Source organism: Vipera ursinii (genome assembly GCF_947247035.1).
Source record: "Vipera ursinii genome assembly, chromosome: 6".
NCBI classification, from domain to species: domain Eukaryota; kingdom Metazoa; phylum Chordata; class Lepidosauria; order Squamata; family Viperidae; genus Vipera; species Vipera ursinii.
This window is the reverse complement of record NC_139515.1, coordinates 12,357,356-12,379,412: the sequence shown is the minus strand read 5'-3', so window position 1 is coordinate 12,379,412 and position 22,057 is coordinate 12,357,356. Positions and strand designations below refer to the sequence as shown.

Genomic DNA, 22,057 nt, shown 5'->3' with positions numbered 1-22,057 from the left:
CCTACATGGCATGGGTCCGCGATACCTCGAGGACCACCTGCTGCCGGCGTCGACTCCCCTCCGCCCTGTGCGCGCCCACAGAGAGGGCCTCCTCAGGGTGCCTCCTGTCAGGGAGTGTCGACTGGTGGCCCCCAGGGGGAGGGCCTTCTCTGTGGGTGCCCCGGCTTTGTGGAACCAACTGCCGGTGGAGCTCCGGACGACATCAGACCTCCGATCCTTCCGTCGCGGGTTGAAGACCCATTTATTTGAACTAGCGGGTCTAGCCTGATGGGGGTACATGGGTTTTTATTGGCTTGTTTTATTCTTGTTTTAACTTGGGCACTGATTTAATTGTTTTTTAATGTTTGTAATGTTTATATTGTTATTTATATTTATGCCCTGTAAACCGCCCTGAGTCCCTTTGGGAGAAGGGCGGTATATAAATCTCAATAAATTAAATTAAATTAAATTAAATTAAATTAAATTAAAGGGGAGTTAAAGCACATTATGAATTTGGTTAATTGTATATTATGCATAATTTTTATTTAGAATATGATTATTGTAACTATAATCCTGTATTTAGCTCTGGGAAGGTGGGGGGGAAGTGGGTGGGTTTGGGATGGGAGGGATTTGGGGATATATTGTAAAATTTTGTTTTTGTAAAACTCTTTAATAATAATAAAAAAAGAGTTGTCCTTTTTTTTAAAAAAAAAAAAGGAACCAAAGCAGGGATCCACATTTTCTTGTATGTCTACTGTTTTCTATATTCTTTTAAAATGTATCATCATCACTGTCAAGATGAAGGCCATGAATGTTCTATGCAAGTTGTGTCCCCCTTTAAACTGAAGGAACAGAGGTTTAATTCTAGATCTCCAGGGCCAGTTTATGGCTCTTCCAGTTTAAGCTCCTGAGTTAAATCCATGGCTCTTGGGGCAGAGTTCCAATTACACAGTTATGCCTACTAGTTTGATTTTGTTTTTTACACTCCACCCCACCCCCATTTTAATCCCAAAGGCCACCTAGGATAGATGGCTCTGATGCCCTCAGCTTCATTAATGCTGACTAATGGATGAATTTTGAAATGCAGAGAATTCCCCCCACAAACCATGGGATTTGAGGGTGTGTGTGAATGTTGTCCAACTTGATGGATGTGCAGAGCCTGAAGAAGAACTCGAGTAATGGCTGCTGGCATTACTCTCATGTGGCTACCTGGGATTCTTCTGCCTGAGGCCTGCCCATTGCAGGGCAAGCCCCTTGACCTTGCATTCATCTTCTGACCAAACCACCCTTGAAAAACAACAGCTCATGTTGGATGGAGGCTCCAGAGGCAGCGGGACATTTACCCCTTATGGGCAGAACCACGCTGGAGTAAGACATGGATCCCCCAATGACCTTGATTCCTGACCTTGGATCTCTGCACACTTTTCCTTTGGGCCATGCTGCTTGCTTGCCTTCAGTGATCAACTAGCTTCCCTCCCGCTGAGATTTGAGTGGGTGGGTGGGTGGGGTCTCCTGAAACTGTCTCTGGCCGTTTGTCCTTAGAACAATGACGGACCTTGGGGGTGCCCTGGAGAGCAGACACGCGACCCTATTTATTCTCTCAAGATGCTTGAAGCCAGGTAGCTTGAAATTCCTACATTTCTTCTAGTCAAGTCTACCAGTTCTTTGTTAAAAACCTGCTTTGTTGTTTTTTCCTGGCAGATGCAGGAAACTATTAGCTACCACTTTCTTCTGGAACGTTGTTTGGTTTCCCAGCCTGCCTTGCCATCCTGATATGCCCTGTGCTTGCTCCATCCAAATATGGAGCTTATCTTCTACCACAGGGGTCGGCAACCTCGGCTCTTTTATGACTCATGGACTTCAACTCCCAGAATTCCTGAGTCAGCATAGCTGACTCAGGAATTCTGGGAGTTGAAGTCCATGAATCATAAATTTAATTTAATTTAATTTAATAATATTTCTATACCGCCCTTCTCCCTGAGGACTCAGGGCGGTTCACAGGGCAAGAGTAAAATACAAAATACAAATATTAAAAGGAAATTAAATGATTGCCCAATTTTAAAACAATTGATATACAATTATAAAACCCCAAAGATAAAATTAAGAAAACAAAAATAAAAAACCCCACCAATCCCCATCAGGCTAGGCCGGCTTGTACAAACAAAAACGTCTTGAGATCGCGACGAAAGGAGCGAAGATTGGGCGCCATCCGGAGCTCTACCGGTAACTGATTCCATAGCTCCGGAGTGCCCACAGAGAAGGACCTCCCCCTGGGGGCCACCAATCGACATTCTCTGATCGGTGGCACCCTGAGGAGGCCCTCTCTGTGGGAACGCACAGGGCGCAGGGAGCTTGATGCCGGCAGCAGATGTTCCCTGAGGTACTCCGGCCCCCTGCCATGGAGGGCTTTGAACACCATTACTAGTACCTTGAATCTCAAATAAAAGAGCCGAGGTTGCCTACCCCTGTTCTAGTACTAAGGAAACAGGTACCAAATGGGCATGGTTATTTCTGGAGGCTTCAGTTCCGGAGAGACACCAGAATTATTTAAAGACGATCCCATTGCTCTGAAACCATCTGATAAGCACTATCTAGTTTCTGCCATATAAAAGATTAGGATATGAAAAAAAATAAGAGAAGAAGCCTTGACAAACTTACCAGGCAGTTGAGCTCGGGAAAGACATCAGTGGTGGAGTTAAAGCTTCTCCTTTTAAGGTGTGGACAGCCTGGGATGGTTGAGTGACAGGCTGAGAATGAGTCTGAGTCTCTACTTGCCTTGAGTCCTGAGTTGGTTTAATCCACCGGCTCGTTTCCGGTTTCATCCATTTCCCCTGGATTCCCCATCTTGCCATGTAAACTTTGCAAATGTCGTAGTTCATGGAGGAGTAATATAAAAGGTCCAGAACCAGCAAGACTACAACGAAAAACCCATAGACCCAAACTCCTAACAATGCACTGTAATTGCTGTAGAAAGAGAAGAGAAAGCTGGTGTTAGAAAGGGACTGTTAACGCGCTTTGCTTTCTGCTTCTCTAATTAGGCACTTAAAGCTATGAACTACAGGTAGTCCTCGACTTACAACAGTTCACTTAGCGACCGTTCGAAGTTACAATGGCACTGGAAAAAATTGACTTACGACCTTTTTTTTCACACTTACATCCGTTGTAGCATCCCCATGGTCACATGATCAAAATTCAACCACTTGGCAACTGACTCCTATTTACGATGGTTGCAGTGTCCCAGCATGTGAGCCCCTTTTGCGACCTTCTGACAAGCAACAGCAATGGGAAAGCCAGATCCACTTAACAACCATGCTACTAATTTAACAATTGCAGTGATTCACTTAGCAACTGTGGCAAGAAATGGGGCAAGACTTGCTTAACAAGTGTCTCAGCCACAAAAATTTTGGGTTTAATTGTGGTCTTACGTTGAGGACTACCTGTATATAGTTATTATATTCCAGGGGTGTCAAATTCCCGGCCTGCGGGTTTGTTGCATCATGCAGAGGCCGTGCCCACCACAGTTCTGGCAATGCAAAAAAAAAGTCATGATACATTGCAACACGTCACGTGATGCAGCGAGTTTGGCACCCCTGTTATATTCCATGTGTCAACGCCGTTGGAAACTTGACACCATGGTTTCTATCTCTGCTTCTGCTTCTCTTCTTCCCCAAAGTGAAACCAGTGTGCTCAGACTATTTTTCAGCCTCCTGTAACATTGCACACACCTTGCCTAGCTTCAACAAGACGATGGGACATCTGCCTATGACAAGACGGTACATCTTGATGCCCATCAGCAAGGGAAATCTACACACACACCTGCAAAATCTTGAATGGATAGACTAACTCACTGCTATGGCCAGGTCAGGGGAAATCTGGACTCTATGACACCTGGAAACCTTTTAAATGAGATGGTCTAAACCAGTGTTTCTCAATGTCAGCAAATTTAAGATGTGTGGAGTGCAACTCCCACAATTCTGCAGCCAACATGAGGAATTCTGGAAGTTGAAGTTCATACTTCTTAAAGATGCTGAGGTTGAAAAACATTGGTGTAGATGAAGTCTGGAAGTTTTTTCTGTCCCATGGCTTCTTTGAAAAGGCAAATAGTCTTGATCAGAGAACTTATTTTGCATCACATAGCCTAAAGAGTGCAGTTCAGAAATCCTATGTTTCAACAACGCCATCCATTAAAAAGAATAATTTGCTGGGGAAAAGACTAAAGAAGCTACAAAACATGAAAGGAAACTTCCTCCCTTTATTTTTTGTTTTGAGACATTCAAGCTGTGACAGTTCAGCCTGAGTAAAAATTACTCAATATGATTTTGCCAATTGCAGAGTTTGGCCTATGAAAAACAGAGGTCTGCCAAGTAGCTCCCTATTTTTGCATTCCAATATGTGCCTTTTTATCCAGAGTTCTGCTTCTAGCAATGCTTTGTAAAATGTATTACATTATGCTACTAATTAGATTCACAGCCTACTTTATTTCTGTCCTACATTTATTCTGTATATGCTATCTAGAAAGTCATTTACAATCGGATAAGAGTTGATGCAAAAGGTGGGATCGAAAGCATTTTTACATACATAGTATTAGTTCAATGAACAGAGAAATGTAGAAGCAAAAAAACTCTCGGATCAAATAGTTTATTTTAAATGGAGCTTTTAAGCGATTTCCTCTTTCAGATAGGATCGATTTTCTTTTCAAAAGTTGCCTATCATTTATTCAGTTTTAAAGTCAAATGCATTTCTATTTACAGGAATCTTTTCACTTCCACTGTGTAAGGGCTTGCTGTAAAAGTTTTATACTGCCTAGGTACAATGCAGCCAAGGAAAACATTTTCCAATTGAACTACAGTTAACTCTTTTATCAAGCTGAGTTAGAGAAGAGGAAGAGAATCAGAAAGGTTCCAAGTCTACTAAGTTTGTGGTCAAACAGAAGAAACATCAATGCAACAAAGATGCAGTATTCAGACTGATGAATGGCATTCTCCATATGAATTTGCAGTATCTGCTGGTTGGGTGCAAAATCAAACTAAAACAATGAAAAAGGTCCCATGGATCTTAATGTGGGTCTCAGCAGATAATCAGCACTTTAAGAAACCTGGAGTGATCTAGATTAAGGTATCTTGTTTACTATTTGGAGGAGAGATTTTATCCTCATATATTTTTTCTGATATATTCTGTTACATTTTATGTTACTGACGCTTTTATGTTCTGCCTTTTAACTGACATTTTATGTTACTGAAGCTAATTTCTTCGTGTTTTACTTACAGCCATAAAGCATTTTAGAAATGACAAGTTGACTTCCACATTCTTATTCTTCTATCTTTACTTCCCTTCTTTTCCACTGTTGTTTTAGTACATCCTCGGTATTATTGGATCTCTCCCTTCCCCCTTAAGAAATTAAGTTTCTCAGGCAGGCACTCAACCAAGACCCACCTTTCTTTATTCACAAGCTTATATTTCCATCCTGTTTCCACCCTTCAAGATTTTTTTTTTATTCCCATTTATATCCCGCCCTTCTCCGAAGACTCAGGGCGGCTTACAATCTAAAGCACAATGTGCTTAGCAACAGCCTTCATTCTATGTATATACCTGCTTATTAGGGTTTTCGGGGGACCCCAAGCGGCATTATTACAAAGTCAGCTTAATTGCCCCCAACAATCTGGGTCCTCATTTTACCTACCTCGGAAGGATGGAAGGCTGAGTCAACCTTGAGCCTGGTGGGACTCGAACCTGCACTAATTGCAGGCAGCTGGTGTTACTTAAGGAGGCATTAGCCCACTGCTCCACCAAGGCTCTTTTTGTAAAGGGCCATAACTGTGGAATATCATATCTAGCTCTGTCCCACTTGCTATTCCTGTAATAGTCAATCTTTTGACTACTGAAGTTTGTTAGTATATTCTTTTTACCAGTGTTCCTGTACTGACTTTAAACTTATCTATGTACACGACATATACAACTTATGTATATTTTAAAAAGACAAATTAAAACGTCTTAAAAGAAGAGGGTATGGCAAAGCTAAAAAGAGAGATGCCTACGCTATGCTTCTCTTAATTTCAGTATTTAAAATTAAGTATTACTGCTTTTGTCCCATCTGCAACTGCTGCTTATCCTTGAGACAAGCAGGCAATCCCAGTGAGATAGGCTAGGCTAGAGTTTTTCAACCTCGGCAACTTTAAGATTTGTGAACTTTATGCTGGCTAATGAATTGGGAATTGAAATACCAACAGCACTTGGACTTATATACTGCTTCATAGTGCTTTACAGTCCTCTCTCAGTGGTTTATAGAGTCAGCATATTGCCCCTCAAAATCTGGGTCCTCATTTTACCAACTTCGGAAAGATGGAAGGCTGAGTCAACCTTGAGCCGGTGAGACTCGAACTGCCGAATTGCTGGCAGCCAGCAGTCAGCAGAATTAGCCTGCAATGTTGCATTCTAAGATCTGTGCCACCATGGCTCTATTCACACAACTGAAGTTTGCCCAGGTTCAGAAACACTGGAATAGAGGGAAGTTGAGGAAAAAAAATCTGAAAGAAACCAACAGCAAACCACTGCTTTAGTGTCGTCAGCACAGACAACCAAGGAGTTAAACAACTTTAACTTTCATTACAGCAAGAACATTTGCAGACACATATCAATCTTCCTGAAACTATTTAGCTTAATAATTCTTGTCTCATGCTTGCTGGCTTCAACAAGCTGCAGTGGAAGACTGGGTGGATGCGTCAAAGGGTTTTTGGCAAATCTAATTGCACAGTTACTGGTTTTCTAGAGATATATGCAGTGGTGGGATTCAGCTGGTTCACACCAGTTCGGCAGAACTGGTATCTAAATTTTGCTGCATTTGGAGAACTGGCTGGCTTCCAGAAGTCCAGTCTATGCCTTGGAGGCCTGGAGGAAGCCTCCCAGGCCTAGAACGGCTTGGAGGAAGTGCATGGATGCCACTTCCAGAAGTCCATTCTAGGCCTTGGAGGCCTCCCAGGGCTAGAACAGACCACCAGAAGTGCATGGATACCACTTCTGGAAGTCTGTTCTAGGCCTCAAAGGCCCAGCCCTGCATTGAATAAGAGAACCAGTTGTTCAGGTACTCGAATTCCACCATTGGGTATAGGCACATGGCTGCAGAAACCTCTACTCATTTTTCTGGAGTAGGACGCTCTGACTGGCATATTGCTAGTGTTGGCTTGAATGACAAATGGGGTGTTTGGGTCTGGGTGCTTCAGCAATGGCTTGGCTGTGAATAGGCACCTAAGTTTTTCTAACATTGTTTGGCATTCCATTGTCCATTTCAGGGCTTGGCTTGGCTTGGGTTTCCCCTGCCTCTTAGTCCTTAGAAGGTTAGTGATAGGTAGTGCTATTTCAGCAAATGAAGGGATGAATTGTTGATAAAAATTTGCAAACCCCAGAAAGTTTTGTAACTGTTTTCAGGTGCCTGGGGTCCCCTATTCTAGCATGGTTCGCATCTCCTCAGAGTCCATTTCAACCCCCTCATGGGAAAAGTCATAGCCCAGATAGTCAATCTTTTCCTTCTGGAACTCTTACTTAGAGAGTTTTTTGTACAACTGGGCAGTATGGATTTTTTTCAGTATTGCTCTCTGTAGTTTCACGTGTTCCTTCGTGGTTTCAGTGTAAATCAAAAATATCTGCTGTCTCGCCTTCTAATGTTTTATTTTTTGTTTTATTTAATTTATATACCGCCCTTCTCCCTGGGGACTCAGGGCGGTTCACAGGGCATATAAATAAAAATACAATACTATACAAAAGTTAAAACAAAGATTAAATCAGTGCCCAATTAAAAAACAATAATACAATCTAAAATGACAATTTAAAACCCAACTCCCCCATCAGGCCAGACCGGCCAATTCAAACAAATGGGTCTTCAGACCACGACGGAAAGTTCGGAGGTCCGATGCCGTCCGGAGCTCCACCGGCAGTTGGTTCCACAATGCCATGATGACAATCTTCACTTTAGGTGGGTTGGCAGGTTGGCCCCATACTCCTCCATGTAGGTCCACAACTGGGTTAGGATGAACGCTAGATGTTTTGGGTCACTGTTGAATTTCACCCCTAGGGCTGGAGGTCTATGTTCTCTCTTCCACGAGAGGGCTGCCCAGGCTGGGGAAAATGTCTGCACCACTAGGCCAATCTTGACTGTTGTGCTGGAGCCAGAAGCATGCGACTGCTGCGTTTGCTACATCAGCCAGCTGAGCTGGTGGTAGTGCCGGCCATTCTTGGCCTTCACAGGTCCAGAGCCAGTCAAAAGCATCCCTCAGGAAGTCAATGGCTTGCTCAAAAATGACATCATGAAGGTCGGGTTCACCTCCCATTGCCCCGCACCTTCCTATTGTTCTGCACTCTAAGAGTGGGGCCTGTGGTTGGCTTCCTCAGATTCTCCAGGAAAAAGTCACCCCGGAGGGCTTCTGTACCCATTCTTCCATCTTCCTGATGCCTATGCATGACCGGGGTTTTGGCTGGTCCCCTGGGACCTCTGCCTCCCTCTTCCAACCCAGGGTAGTCTTCCCTGCTCCTGGGTTTTGAGGCAGCTTCTTCCCAGTTCTCCATCTCCTCCTGCTCACTCTCATGGATGGACATTCCATGCAGGTTCCTCATGGTAGATGTGAGTCTCCAGGTGGAGTGTTATTGATGATCTGGCTTAATGTCAGCCTTGTTCTAGCTTGGGCGTTTAGGGAAAAAAAGACACTTGACTCCATTTGTAGAGAAGAGGTATGCTTTTGATAAAGACAAGTGATTACAGTATTAGCAAAGCCAGATCTGAGTATTCCTGCGTAAAACCCGGTAACCTCCCAGGCCCTCCCCCCTTGGTCATCTGGTCAGTGTCCAATAGTATTCAAATTAGGTGTTTTGGTAACAGTTCTATAGTTTGGTGCTTCTTTGGTGGGTGATTGCATTCCATTCTCACACTCATGTCCTTGTCTTTGATTGGCATCTCTGGTTCCTGTCATCCCCCTCCTGGTGTTCCCTTATTCCCCCTCATCCCTCCCTTCCCCCTTTTATGGCAGGATGCCAGCAATGCAATCTGAAGCAAAGTGTCCTGCTGGCAGATCTAACAACTGTATCTTTAAAAGGTGTGGAAGAACAGCACTACTATGAAATTTACATATCATGCTGCATATTACTAAAGCAGCTTTTGGGAATCTTGCCCAAATAGTTAAGTGGCTTTCTCTATATTTTGGGATAATCAGGAAGGCTTTACAGCAAGAACAAACGTTCGTGAGGATACACAAGAACAAAATTGAATTAAAAGATGGAGCAAGGAGACCATCGAGCAAGGAATAACATTAATGGAGGATATGGCTGAAGGATCTGACCTCCTTTATAAGGCCAACATATCACTCATAGATGGAAGAAGAAAACTCAAACCCAGTCCAGTCTAGCCCAGTCCACTGGAGCTGAACAATCAGGAAAAAAAAAGTAAGCCAGATTTCCTTAAGGAAAAAAAGGGTGTGTATTGGTAATAGGAAATACACAAACACACTAAATAAAAGGTTGATAATACAATACCAGAAAATAGTAGAATAGGACACAAAGATTTAGACAAGAGGACATAGCATCAAGATCTAAAAACTGGAACTGAAAGATTATGGCATAAACAAGTCATGGTGAACCCAATCGTTATCAGCACATTTTCGGGTGCCAAACTGAAAAACTTGGACGACACTTAGAAAATCTGTGCATTGACAAAATTTCCATCTGTCAATTACAAAAGACCAGGAAAAAAAATAACAGAGTTGGAAGGGACCTTGGAGGTCTTCTAGTCTAACCCCCTGCTCAAGCCGGAGACCCTATATTATCTCGGACAAATGGCTGTCCAACCTCTTCTTAAAAATCTCTAGTGATACGGCACCCACAACTTCTGAAGGCCAGCCCTTCCACTGGTTGATTGTTCTCACTGTCAGGAAATTTCTCCTTATTTGTAGGTTGGATCTCTCCTTGATTAATTTCCATCCATTGCTTCTTGTCCTGCTATCATCTGCTTTGGAAAATAGCTTGACTCACAAAGAAGAGGTGTGTGTGTGTGTGTGTGCGTGCACGCATGTGTATCAATCTATTTTCCGAAACAACTAAAAGTCTGAAGCTGTGTGAAAGCACTACACTGCTGGAATCTGCACATATACTACACTTAAACATTACAACATCGTAAGTTCTGGGGAAGAACCTGATTCACATGAAGACTAACACCAGCTAAAGAACTGGCAGCTATCTTCTTCTTCTTCTTCTTCTTCTTCTTCTTCTTCTTCTTCTTCTTCTTCTTCTTCTTCTTCTTCTTCTTCTTCTTCTTCTTCTTCTTCTTCCTCCTCCTCTATCATCATCATCATCATTATTCATCATCATAGATTTGCACCCAAGATGCCTATCACTATTAGTACTATCTTTGCAAAACAAAGCAAGGATAGTACCAATAATAATAGATGCCTTGGATGTAATCCCAAAACATCTGGAGCACTACTTAAACATCATCGGCATAGAGAAAATAAGCACCAGTCAATTGCAAAAGGCTGCTTTACTTGGAACAGCTTACATCCTGTGGTATCTTTAACACCATCAAACAACATCTGCCTAACACATTTCCTTCAGAAGGACTTGTTGGTGGATAAAATCCAGTATAAATATCTGGCTGACTGCTTGACGAACCATAATAACAAAATATAACAAACAACAGCAAATATAGCCTTTGTGGTAGAAAGGGTGAAACAATATATTTGATCCGTCATTGCAGCAAAATTTCACAAACTATGAGCAGCATCCTGAGTGAGTTGCCAGAATTATTCATCAGAAACTTTGCCAGAGGTTTGGATCAGAATGTAGTAAAAACTACTAGGACCATCAAGTTGAGAAGGTTTGGGAAACTAAGTGAGTTAAGGTCTTATGGGATTTACAGATCCAAACACACAGGCCTCTTGTTCATAACACACCAGATAGAACAGGTATTGAAAAGAAGAAAATCTGGTTCATTGATTTTGCTATCCTAGGGAATGGTAGGGTTGAGGAAAAACAATTGGGAAAAAATATGAAATACTGGAACTTGCAGATCGAAGTTGAGCACTTACGGAAAAAGAAATCCATTCTTATACTGATCGTGATTGGAGCTCTCAGAGAGATACTTAAAGGTGGAATGGGACAACTGGTGAGGCCAATTCACCGTGGCCAAATTGCCACAGGACAACTCACTGCAGCCAAGTCGCCACAGGACACTTCAACAAATTAATTATTTAAAATAATTTTTAAAATATTTTAATTTTTGTCATTCACATTTCATTTTCTCCCTCTTTTTGCATCCTTCTTTCATAGTTCTGTTCTGTTAGTGTAATCCCTGTCCCGCAGCAAGTTAAAGGACTTCCTTGACATCTGGAAATGCCCTCACCAAGATGTCCCGTTGCCTGGAGGCGGTGAGGGTCTGGATGGGGAGGAACAGGCTTCGTCTAAATCCTGAAGTGGCTGTGCATACTGGCATCTCGGGTTGTCCACTCTATTCCATCTTTATCTATAGGGGGTGAGGTGTTACCCCCCCGTAGATAGGGCTCGCAACTTGGGTGTCCTCCTTGACTCACAGCTCAGTTTAGAAGATCATATAGGAAGATCTTTTGTCCAGGTTTGCCTGGTGCACCAGTTGCGGCCCTATTTCGACCGAGATAGACCCTACGCACAGTCACTCATGCGCTCATGACCTCTCGGATAGACTACTGCAATGCTCTCTACATGGGGCTGCCCTTGAATACCACTCGGAGGCTCCAACTGGTGCAGAATGCGGCCGCACGAGTTGTGATGGGGGTCTCCCAATACTCCCATGTAACACCTCTGCTCCGCGAGCTGCATTGGCTTCCAGTTGTCTTCCGGGTGAGATTCAAGGTGCTGGTGATGACCTATAAAGCCCTAAATGGCATGGGCCTGGATTATGTACAGGAGTACCTTTTGCCGGCGTTAACTTCCCATAGTCCTGTGCGCTCCCACATAGAGGGCCTTCTCAGGGTGCCATCGGTCAGGGAATGTCAACTGGCGGCCCCCAGGGGGAGAGCATTCTCTGTGGGCGCGCCTGCCCTCTGGAACCAGCTTCCTGTTGAGCTCCGGACGGCTCTCGACCTTCGTTCTTTTCGCCGCAACCTGAAGACTTGGCTATTTGAACTTGCCGGCCTGGACTGAGGGACTGGAGTTTTAAATTTTAAATTTTAGAACGTGTTTTATTATTTAGGGCTACTTGGTTTAATTTATTTTAATTTTTGTATATTATGTGTTGTATATAGTGTTTTAATTGCCCTGTACACCGCCCCGAGTCCTTCAGGAGCGGGGCGGTATATAAATCCAAATAATAAATAAATAAATAAATATTGAATTTATCACACCTGAGCGCTCTAATTTACAAAATGCCACTCTGCTTGGGACTGCCTATATTCTTTGATGCTACCTTCATAATTGATTAGGTCCATACATCGTTTCCACCAGTCATAGACTGTGAATCTAACTGTAGATTACCTGCACATAATAATAATAATAAAGTGATACTTTGCTTGCATCAAACTTTAGCACAATCCAAAGCAATGTCCTTCATGTGTTGCACAATCCTGGTAAACATTTGATGCTCTGAAGATTTAGCACTGGAAACAAATATTTGTAAAAACTGTAGAAACGAAGATTCTTCTCACGGAAAAAAAAAAAGAAGAGAACAAAAGTCATACAAGCAGTACTTGCAAAATGATGAAGCCATTATTTCAGCTCTCTTAGAAAAGTAACTTTGGCTTTTTCCAAAATGAGGCAGGAGGGCTGCATGTGTTGTACGCTGGCTTGTAAACAGTTCAGAAGTGCTACAGTGAAATCTATGAAGATGCCCATCGGTTTTATTTCTTTTCCAAGACAAAACAGAGAAAAGGGGAGCTGTATTTGGTAGGTCTTCCCAGTATTTATTTTGACACAGGAAAGTAACGGGTCTCCTGGGTTAATAATAAATGCTTCTTCCTTCCTGCTAATTCACAGTTGAGCCACTGAGATTCCACACTACAATAGGGTGCACCTCCAGCTGCTGCTCAACCATAATATCCAATATCTTGTGGTCACAAAGAGTTTGGATCTGGTTAGTTTTCTTCATCCGATCTGTTTGGTGATTCTTTTCACTATCCAATTTTATAGGCATGGCAACCTTTCCACCACTTTCACCTTCCTTTTTCTTTTCCGTATAAAAGGTAAAGGTAAAGGTTCCCCCGCACATGCGTGCTAGTCGTTTCCAACTCTAGGGGCCGGTGCTCATCTCCGTTTCAAAGCCGAAGAGCCAGCGCTTGTCCGAGGACGTCTCCGTGGTCATGTGGCCGGCATGACTAGATGCCAAAGGCGCACGGAACGCTGCTACCTTCCCACCGTAGTGGTCCCTATTTTTCTACTTGCATTTTTACGTGCTTTCGAACTGCTAGGTTGGCAGAAGCTGGGACGAGTAACTGGCGCTCACTCTGTTACGCGGCACTCGGGATTCGACCCGCCAAACTGCTGACCTTCTGATTGACAACCTCAGCGTCGTAACCCACTGAGCCACCGCGTCCCTTACCTTTTCCGTATACTCATACAAAAATTTAATCTTTAGTGGAAAAGCCTGGAGAAATGGGGGAGTCTCTGTTCTTCACCTCATCCCAGTTTTACATTTTGGGAAAAAAACAATACTGCAGAAGGGCTGTTATCTGAATCAAAATAATGACAATGGATCATATACACCAAGAATCTCTTTGTATTTTTATTTGGTGGGTGGAAAAAGACTGGGGGAAATGATTAAATGAATGGCTTTTGTGTATGAGCATTTCAGGTGATGGAAAGGGGGCAAATAAACCCTCAAAAAGATGAGAGTTGCTCATGAAATTATCTGCTTTGGCCTACAAGCTACTGTGTGACTCTGAAATACACAGAAAGGAATACAGGTAATCCTCAACTTACGACCATGCATTTAAGAGCTGTTCAAAGTTATGATAGCACAGGAAGAAAAAAGACCTACAAATTTGTCTGTCCTTGCAGTTATGACCCTGCAGTCATACGATAAAAATTTTGGTGCCTGGCAATGGCATGTATTTACAACAGATGCAGTGTCCTGGGTCACATGATCGCCATTTGCAATCTTCCCAGTTGGCTTCTGCAAACAGTCAATGGAAGAAGCTCGATTCGCTTGACGATCATGGCAGAATAATGGTAAAAATCAGCCACAGCTCACTTAGAAATGGAAGTTCTGATCCCAGCTGGGGTAATAAAGATTACCTATATTCACTCCTGATTTGCTAAAAGTCACTTGTAGACTTACAAGGATCCAGAGTGGCAAATCAGCTCTTCTCATAACTGTATTGCCTCTCTACATAACCCCTTGTCCATAAAGTGCTTACTTTGGTTCATTAAAAATTATGTACTGAAAAGTGAACACTCAATTTTAAAATAGCAATTTGTTCAATGAAGCCATTATGTGGGCTCTCCATCTGTTCCTCAAAAACAACATCTGCTTGGGTAAGTTTAAATACAAAAATGTATTTTATCTGAATTTAAATATAACACGTTTTTATATATATATAAAAAGGATGTGATCACAAGACAAAATGCCTTCATTTTAGATGTTGTTAACTCTGCTACCTTCAGCCTTTAAGTTTAATCTCTTGAACTAAGCATTGGTGTAATCAATAAAACAAAGGAGTGTATGAGGAAGGGGTATAAAAAAGACTCAAGATGGCAGCTGCACCCATGTGATTGAAACCTTGTGTCTTTTTTATTTGTGTTGCAACCAAGTTTATTTTACTCTCCCTTAAACAGGTCATTTTGACTGCCTGCTGGATTTCAGCTGCTTTCAACCCAGGTTTACAAAGAAATGTTCTGGAATCACTCTGTAAAATATCTGGAGATACTCCATGATTAATACAATTTCATGTAGAGTTGAGCAAGGAGCCTGTGTGTGGTGTGGTTAAAAAAAAGTCATGTTTTTTATTGTGTCACATGTATGTTGCAGGAACAGCTTCCGTCACACTGTCACAACCATCTTAGTTTTTTGACTACAATATTTGGTCTGATTCATAGCGCCTTTGGGCCACATCCATTTAGGATTTGCTTGTTTGGGATTTCTTACAACAATAATGGAAATAGTTTTCCACTGTCTTCTCCAAGAGACAATTTCCCAATCCATCTCATACTCTAATACGTTCTCATGGTCTCCCATTGTACTTCTACCCAGATCCACATTACTTAGCTTGACTACCTCTCTGGTGATCAGCCAAGGATACCTCAGTGCTGTGATTTGCTATGAGAGGGGTCTTCAAACCTGGCTAAGGAATTCTAAGGGACTTGAAGTCCACAAGTCATAAAAGGACCAGGTTTGAAGACCCTATGCTATGACATGGAATTTTGGACTGACTGCTTCCGTTTAGTTATTTGCTATTTTTAGGTACTTTTTCACTCTTTAGAATTTCCAAGCTGTCTCCCAAATCCACAGTACAACTCTTGGACAACAGTGATCAAGAGTTGTTTTCCACCAAAATGGCCACCAGAAAGTATTGATTTAAATTTCTCTGTTGAATACATTTAACACTATTTGCATTTCAAGGAAGATCCCCATTTGTTAACATTTAAACCTACATGAGCTTTCACTGGTCTTTACCATGGTAGCTTCTTGTATCATTGTGTATAACTCCAAGTGTGGTCTAGTGGTTAAGGCACTGGACTAGGAAGCAGGAGAATGTGAGTTCAAGTCCCACCTTAGCCATGAAAGCTCTCTCAGGCCAACTCACCTCACAGGGTTGTTGTGGGGAAAATTGGAAGAGGAAGATGTGTTGGATATGTTTGCCGCCTTGGATTATTTCAACAGATAAAATCAACAAACTCATGAAGTCTCCTCTATGACCCTGTGATTGTGTGCCAGGTGTCTTCAAACTGGCTGGCTCAGGAATTCTGGGAGTTGAAGTCCACAAGTCATAAAAGGGCCAAGTTTGAAGACCCCTATTGTATGCTGTGTATTGGAACTCCTGTGCTGTTGCTATTGAGCCCTATAGTGCAGACATGTCAAACACAAGGCCTGGGGACCGGATCCGGCCTGCGAAGTGGTTTCATGTGGCCCGCGAAGCCATCCTGGAAACAGTGAGGGAACGGCCCCCACTGCCTTGGCCCTGGCCCAGAGACCCTCCTTCTGCCAGAGACCCTCAGATCTGTCCCACTCCTGCCCAGGCCCCCCATAGGCACCCTTGATGCGAACAATGTAGAGCTGGCCATGCCCACCCAATAGGCCATATGCACTCTACCCACGCCCACCCAGTAGGCCACGCCCACACTGGCCATACCCACCCGGCCCCTTGAGGGCAACCGCAATGCTGATGTGGCCCTCAATGAAATTGAGTTTGACACCCCTGCTATAGTGTTTCTTGTTTCATTAGCTAATCTCACTTGACTCATGTTTGATACTTGCTGATTACATCAAACAGGACAAATTGACCTCAGAAGGACCCAATCTGATTCAACAAGTCAACTTTCCAGAGTGGGCCACATGCCAGAAACTCCTGTTCTTTTTAAAAAGGCATCAACTCCTGACCATGTGAGCAGTGAACATCTATAAGTGTCCAAATTCAAATATTTGTATTGGGTTTATATTCCAAGAATTCTACTTGAGCCATAGATTGGATCTCAGGGTGGTCATTTATAAAAATCTACACAACCAATTTCAGTGGATAGAACCCAGTAATTATGAGCACAACTTTTAAACCAATAAACACAAGAAATATTATTAAAATATTAATGATTTGTTAGCTATTTTAATTTGTTAAGGTAATATTGGTTGTTTAAATATTTACTATTGGATAGATAAAAATACATCAGAGTTTTTATTAATAATAAAAAACACATTCATAATAATTGAACACCTTTGTGTTATATTACTAATGATTTAAATATTAACATTTCCCTTAATAACATATAATTGAAGCCTTATTTAAGAAGGACTGTATAAAGATAACATCCTTCCTTTGAGCAATTGTAACCAAAGCTATTTAATAGATATTACAAGTAGGAGAATAGCTTAAAATATCTTAAATCTGGGCAAGTTCATCATGAGTCAGGGAATCCCTCTGTTACCCAAGATATAAATCTTCTTAGGGCTTTAGAGGTTAAGTATCTCCTGCCTTATATATAAAATGTTTGTTGTGTTAAGCAAATTACTTCTGGTGCAAATCACATTTCCCTCCGGTGTACTTTCATGCCATTTAAGTCTGCTTAAAACAATGAAGCCAGAATTGGGAGGATTCTTCTCACCCTATCATTAGCTCCTTCACACCCAAGAAACAGGTTAATGCAAGCAAACTACACAATCAATCTCAGCTGGTGGTCAGTAAGCTAGAAACAAACTCAAATCAGGTGAACCTCAGGATCAGCCTGAAATTGTTCTCTGGTTTCAGCTCAACCATGAAACTATTCCTGACTTTGCTGATGCCCATAGGAGCCAAGAGCAGAGAAGAGGCATTAGCAGAGAAACCAAATTGCCAGAATAGAAGAAGAAGAAAAAAAACACACCTATTTTCCACACAGTGTGGCTTTGTCTTGAAGAATTTTGATGCAGATGGACCTAGCTGGGAAAACAGAGAACATTAAAAGAATTTCCCAGTCTATTTTTTTTATTCATCCTATATCACATACAAGTCAGAATTGGAAGAGACCTTAGTGGTCATCTGGTCCCAACCTCTGCCCACTGCAGGAATCCCTCTCTCTACCATTCAGTCACCTTGAACTGCAAGTTCGATGGCAAATCAATTTGAGTAAAAAATAAATACATAAATAACCCCCCCACCTACAGATGGCCATTCAGCCTCTGTTTGAAGACCTGTCATCACTTCAAATGGAAGTTGTTTCTCTGGCCAACACTTTGTGAAGTGGCTGGAACAGACCACTCGAAGACAGCTGGTAACTTCAACAGATTTATTAGGACAGAGCGAACAATAACAGGAGCCTTTCGGCTTTTTATAGTCTGGCGCCGGTTGTCTGGTCCAATCGCCGGCCGGTCTTTTTCCCGCTTTGCTTCTGCTCCAATCAGCTCCGCGGAATGCCTGACAGTTCGGTTCCTCGTGCTGGCGGCATGTGTTGCTTTGACAGCTGAAAGCTGTCAACTAGTGCGCCTGCGTAAGTCGGGAGTTTTGACAGCTGTCAAAACTCCCTCGTGTTCGGCTGTCAAACACTTTACCTCATGTTCGGCTGTCAAACGTTTTTCCTTATGTTGCGAACCAATTGCGTTAACACATTAAATGAACTATATACATATAATACACCCCTTACCCTTCCCCTGGGTCGTTTCCACCCCCGTGTGTTTGTTTGTTGCTCCCTGCCCATTCATAGTCCTGTAAGTAAGTCGGTGGTTTTCTCGATCGGCTGGACCGTCGTGGGGGAGCCTCATTTCCGAGTTATCCTTCCTCCTGCGGTTGTTGTGGCTGTGCCTCTTCGGATGGCAGAATAGTAGGTATGAAGGGGGTTAAAAGAGGTTGTTGAGATGGTGGGGGTGTGTTTTGTGGCTTGCGGATTCGTATTTGGTCTAGGTGTCACCGTAGTTGGCCTTGTGTGTCAGAATGGATTAAGTATGAGACAGGTCCGGTTTGCTTTATTATGACCCCTTGAATCCATTTTTGGTTGCCGGTGTAATTTCTTGCCCAGATAGTTTGGCCTGGGGAAAAGGTTCGTGGTGCGGATGTTGGAAGTTCTTGGTCATTAGGAGTTCTATCTGGGTGCAGTCTGTCTAATCTTGTTATTAGCCTCCTGCCCCATCGAAGCTCAGCCGGTGATTTTCCGGTGGTGGTGCCGGGTGTGGTGTGTTGGGCTAGGAGGAATTGGCTGAGGCGTCGGTGCCAGTTCCCTTTTATGAATTTATTAAGTGCCTCTTTTGTTGACCTCACCATTATTTCTGCCATGCCATTAGTCGATGGGTGGAAGGGCGCGGACGTCACCAGTCTAATACAGTTCCTCGAAGCGAACATCTGAAATTCACGAGAGGTGAATTGTGGGCCGTTATCGGAAACTATGACGTCTGGGAGGCCATGTGTTGCGAAAACTTTCCTAAGTGCTTGTATAGTGGAGTATGTTGTTATTTTATTTAGGGGTATCACCTCGAGCCATTTAGAAAAGCTATCAACAATTATTAAGAAATTCTGCCCTCGGATTGGTCCCGCAAAATCTAGGTGGATACGGGACCATGGGTTTTTTGTTGTTTCCCATTTATGGACTGGGGCATGGGGTGGTTCGCTTCTTGTTAGTTGGCAAGTATAACATCCCCCTACATGTTGTTCTATGTCCTTATCAATTCCTGGCCACCATACATAACTCCTTGCAAGTAGCTTCATTTTTACCATCCCCGGGTGCCCTTCGTGTAAGGTTTTTAATGTTTGTTGTATATTTGTGTGTGGTATCACCACTCTATTTCCCCATAGTAGACAGCCTAAATGAGAGGTTAGTTCTGCTTGTCTGGAAAAAAAGGGGCGAAATGTTTCTTCTGGGCATTTGTGTGGCCATCCTGTCGTGACCCATTGCAGAACCCTGCTGAGAGTTGTATCCCTAGCGGTGTTGTCAGCAATGATTTTTGCTGTGAGGGGAAATTCTGGTAATTCATTGATAGCCAATATGTTGCCCGCGGGGGCTGGGTCTGGGTCGTGGCGACGTATGGGAAGTCTGCTTAGGCAGTCTGCATGCCCTAGTTCCCTGCCTGGCTTGTATACCAATTTGTAGGAGTATGCTGATAGAAAGGTTGACCAGCGTAGGATTCTAGGGGACAATATTTGTGGGGTCGTTTTGTCCCAGGTAAATATGCCTAATAGGGGTTTGTGGTCTGTGAAGATAGTGAAAGGTCTGCCATACAGATAGTCATGAAATTTTTTAACCCCGGCGACGATGGCCAGGGCCTCCCTGTCAATTTGAGCGTAATTTCTTTCTGTTTTAGTCAGAGTTCGAGAATAAAATGCAATGGGTCTTTGGGTGTCGTCCTGGTCCAGGTGACTCAAGACTGCCCCTATCCCGTATGGGGACGCATCGCAAGCGATGCAGACGGGAGTGTCCTCCTGGAATAGGGTGATAGTGGAGCTTTTACAAATGATGCTCTTGAGTGACTGGAAACTATTTTCATGCACTCTTGTCCAGGTCCAGGGGTTGCCCTTGTCTAATAGCCTATGAAGTGGCTCTGCAATTGTAGCCTTGTGGGGGAGGAAGGCGTGGTAAAAATTTAATAGTCCCAAAAACGCCTGAAGTTCCTGTTTGTTTTTGGGGCTGGGGGCTGCTTGGATGGCTTTTAGTTTGTCGTTTGTAGGGTGAATGCCCTGGGCATCAATCTTGTACCCGAGGAATTCCGTAGAGGGAACTCCTATAGAGCACTTTTCTCTTTTTAGTTTAAATCCGGCCGTTCGGAATCGCTCTAGCACAGCTGACAGCCTGTCAGCCAGAATGGCTTCTGTTTCTCCGGCGATAAGTACATCGTCGAAATAAGGGGAGACTCCGGGGATTCCTTTTAATGTTTTTTCCATAATGCTTTGGAAAATGCCTGGGGCGGTCGAAATGCCAAATTGTAGTCTTGTCACTTTAAATGCTCCGCGGTGTGTGACAATTGTCTGAGCGACCGCGGTGTCATCGGTCACAGGCAATTGCAAATACGCCTGCGTGAGATCTAATTTCGCAAAAATGGCGCCGGAGCGAATAGAAGCCAGGACGTCCCTTACTGCTGGAATGGGGTAAGAGTGGGCATTGAGTGCTAAGTTTAGCGTCCCCTTATAGTCTGCGCATATTCTAATTTGGCCATTAGGTTTCACAGGTGTTACGATGGGGGTTTCCCAACTGCCCCCGTCAGTAGGTTCTAAAACTCCCAGTTTGACAAGGCGTTCCAGTTCGTCCTCAATTTTTTGTTTGAGGGCGAAGGGGACCCGCCTGGCCCTGATTTTGATAGGTTGTATGGCGGGGTTTAAATTAAGGGCGATGGGAGGGCCTGTGTATTTGCCTAAGGAACCGTCGAAGACGTCTGCATACTTTCTGCAGACGGTCTCAAGGTTTGACGTTTGTATGGCGTTGACGCCTGTAAGGGCAATTCCTAAGGGGCTAAACCAGTTTAACCCTATTAGATTAGTGCGATCCCCCTGGGTGACTATTACTTCTAGAGGTCCCTTGAACTTTTTGTACTCCACCCAGACCTTAGCCTTGCCCTTGAGTTGAATCGGTGTTTTCTGGTAGTCAGCTAATTGAACTTGTGGGCTTTCTAACGGTATTGTTTTTTTACTGCGCCTACAGATTTCCCTATACGTCTTTGACGAAATTAGGGTTACAGCTGAACCTGAATCCACCTCCATGTCACAATAGACTCCCTGCAGTTTAGTTTTAATTTTTACCTTAGGGCTCAAACTGTGTACCCCCTCCACTGTCTTCACTAACCCCTCTGAGGGCTTTCCCTTACTGGCTCGGTGGGTGATCGTACCTGGGGGGGTAGCCTCCACTTCATGCAGGTTGTCGCGGGGACGGCCTCGGCAGACGGGTTTAATGTGGCCGGTCTTGCCACAATTATGACATTTAGCGCTCCGGAACCGGCAATTTGCCCGGGCATGGTTGCCTCCGCAGCTGGCACAGGAGTTTCGTTGTTCTCTTTGGGCTGAGGTGAAGTTTCTTGGGTTGGGACGGTCGTTGTTGTCACTCCGTCTATTTTGCCTTCTCTCCATTCGGCGTTGTATCGCGTCGGTGTCTGTTAGATCGATGGACTCTTCGTCGCTGAGAGACGCTTCGTCCTGATGGACGCTGCTTTGGGGTTCCATTGCTGTTCGGTTGAGGGGCTTCTTGTGGTTATCTTCATACGCCAAAATCTCCCGGGAGACCTGGGCGAGTGTCATCTCGGGTTTTGACGTGATTTTTTTCTTGAGGCGTTCGTCTCTCAGCCCGATGACCACCTGGTCCCGAATCCGGTCTTCTAAGTCGGGAAAGTTGCAGCTCCGCGCAGCGTGCCGGACTCCTGCGATGAAGTCGTTTGCAGCTTCATCCGGCCGCTGTCTTCGCTGGGCGAACTGTACCCGCCAGTACAGTTCTGAGCGGGCCGGCATGTAGTGCTTGCTGAGCCGGTCAACGAGTTCTG

The 22,057-nt window shown here is 43.7% G+C and overlaps 1 protein-coding gene across 2 annotated transcripts in view; it reads right to left on the bottom strand.

The window, feature by feature from the left end:
* SHISAL1 (shisa like 1) overlaps positions 1-22,057 on the bottom strand; it is a gene marked incomplete at its 3' end in the record, with an annotated part of 65,306 nt that overhangs the window by 32,229 nt on the left and 11,020 nt on the right. The window contains exon 3 of one of the 2 annotated variants that reach the window (XM_083366369.1): positions 2,638-2,943. In XM_083366369.1, coding sequence (XP_083222495.1) covers positions 2,638-2,943 — 306 coding nt within the window. Of the gene's footprint in view, positions 1-2,633; positions 2,944-22,057 lie in introns of those variants that run through there. The other variant, XM_083366368.1, reaches the window with a different exon arrangement.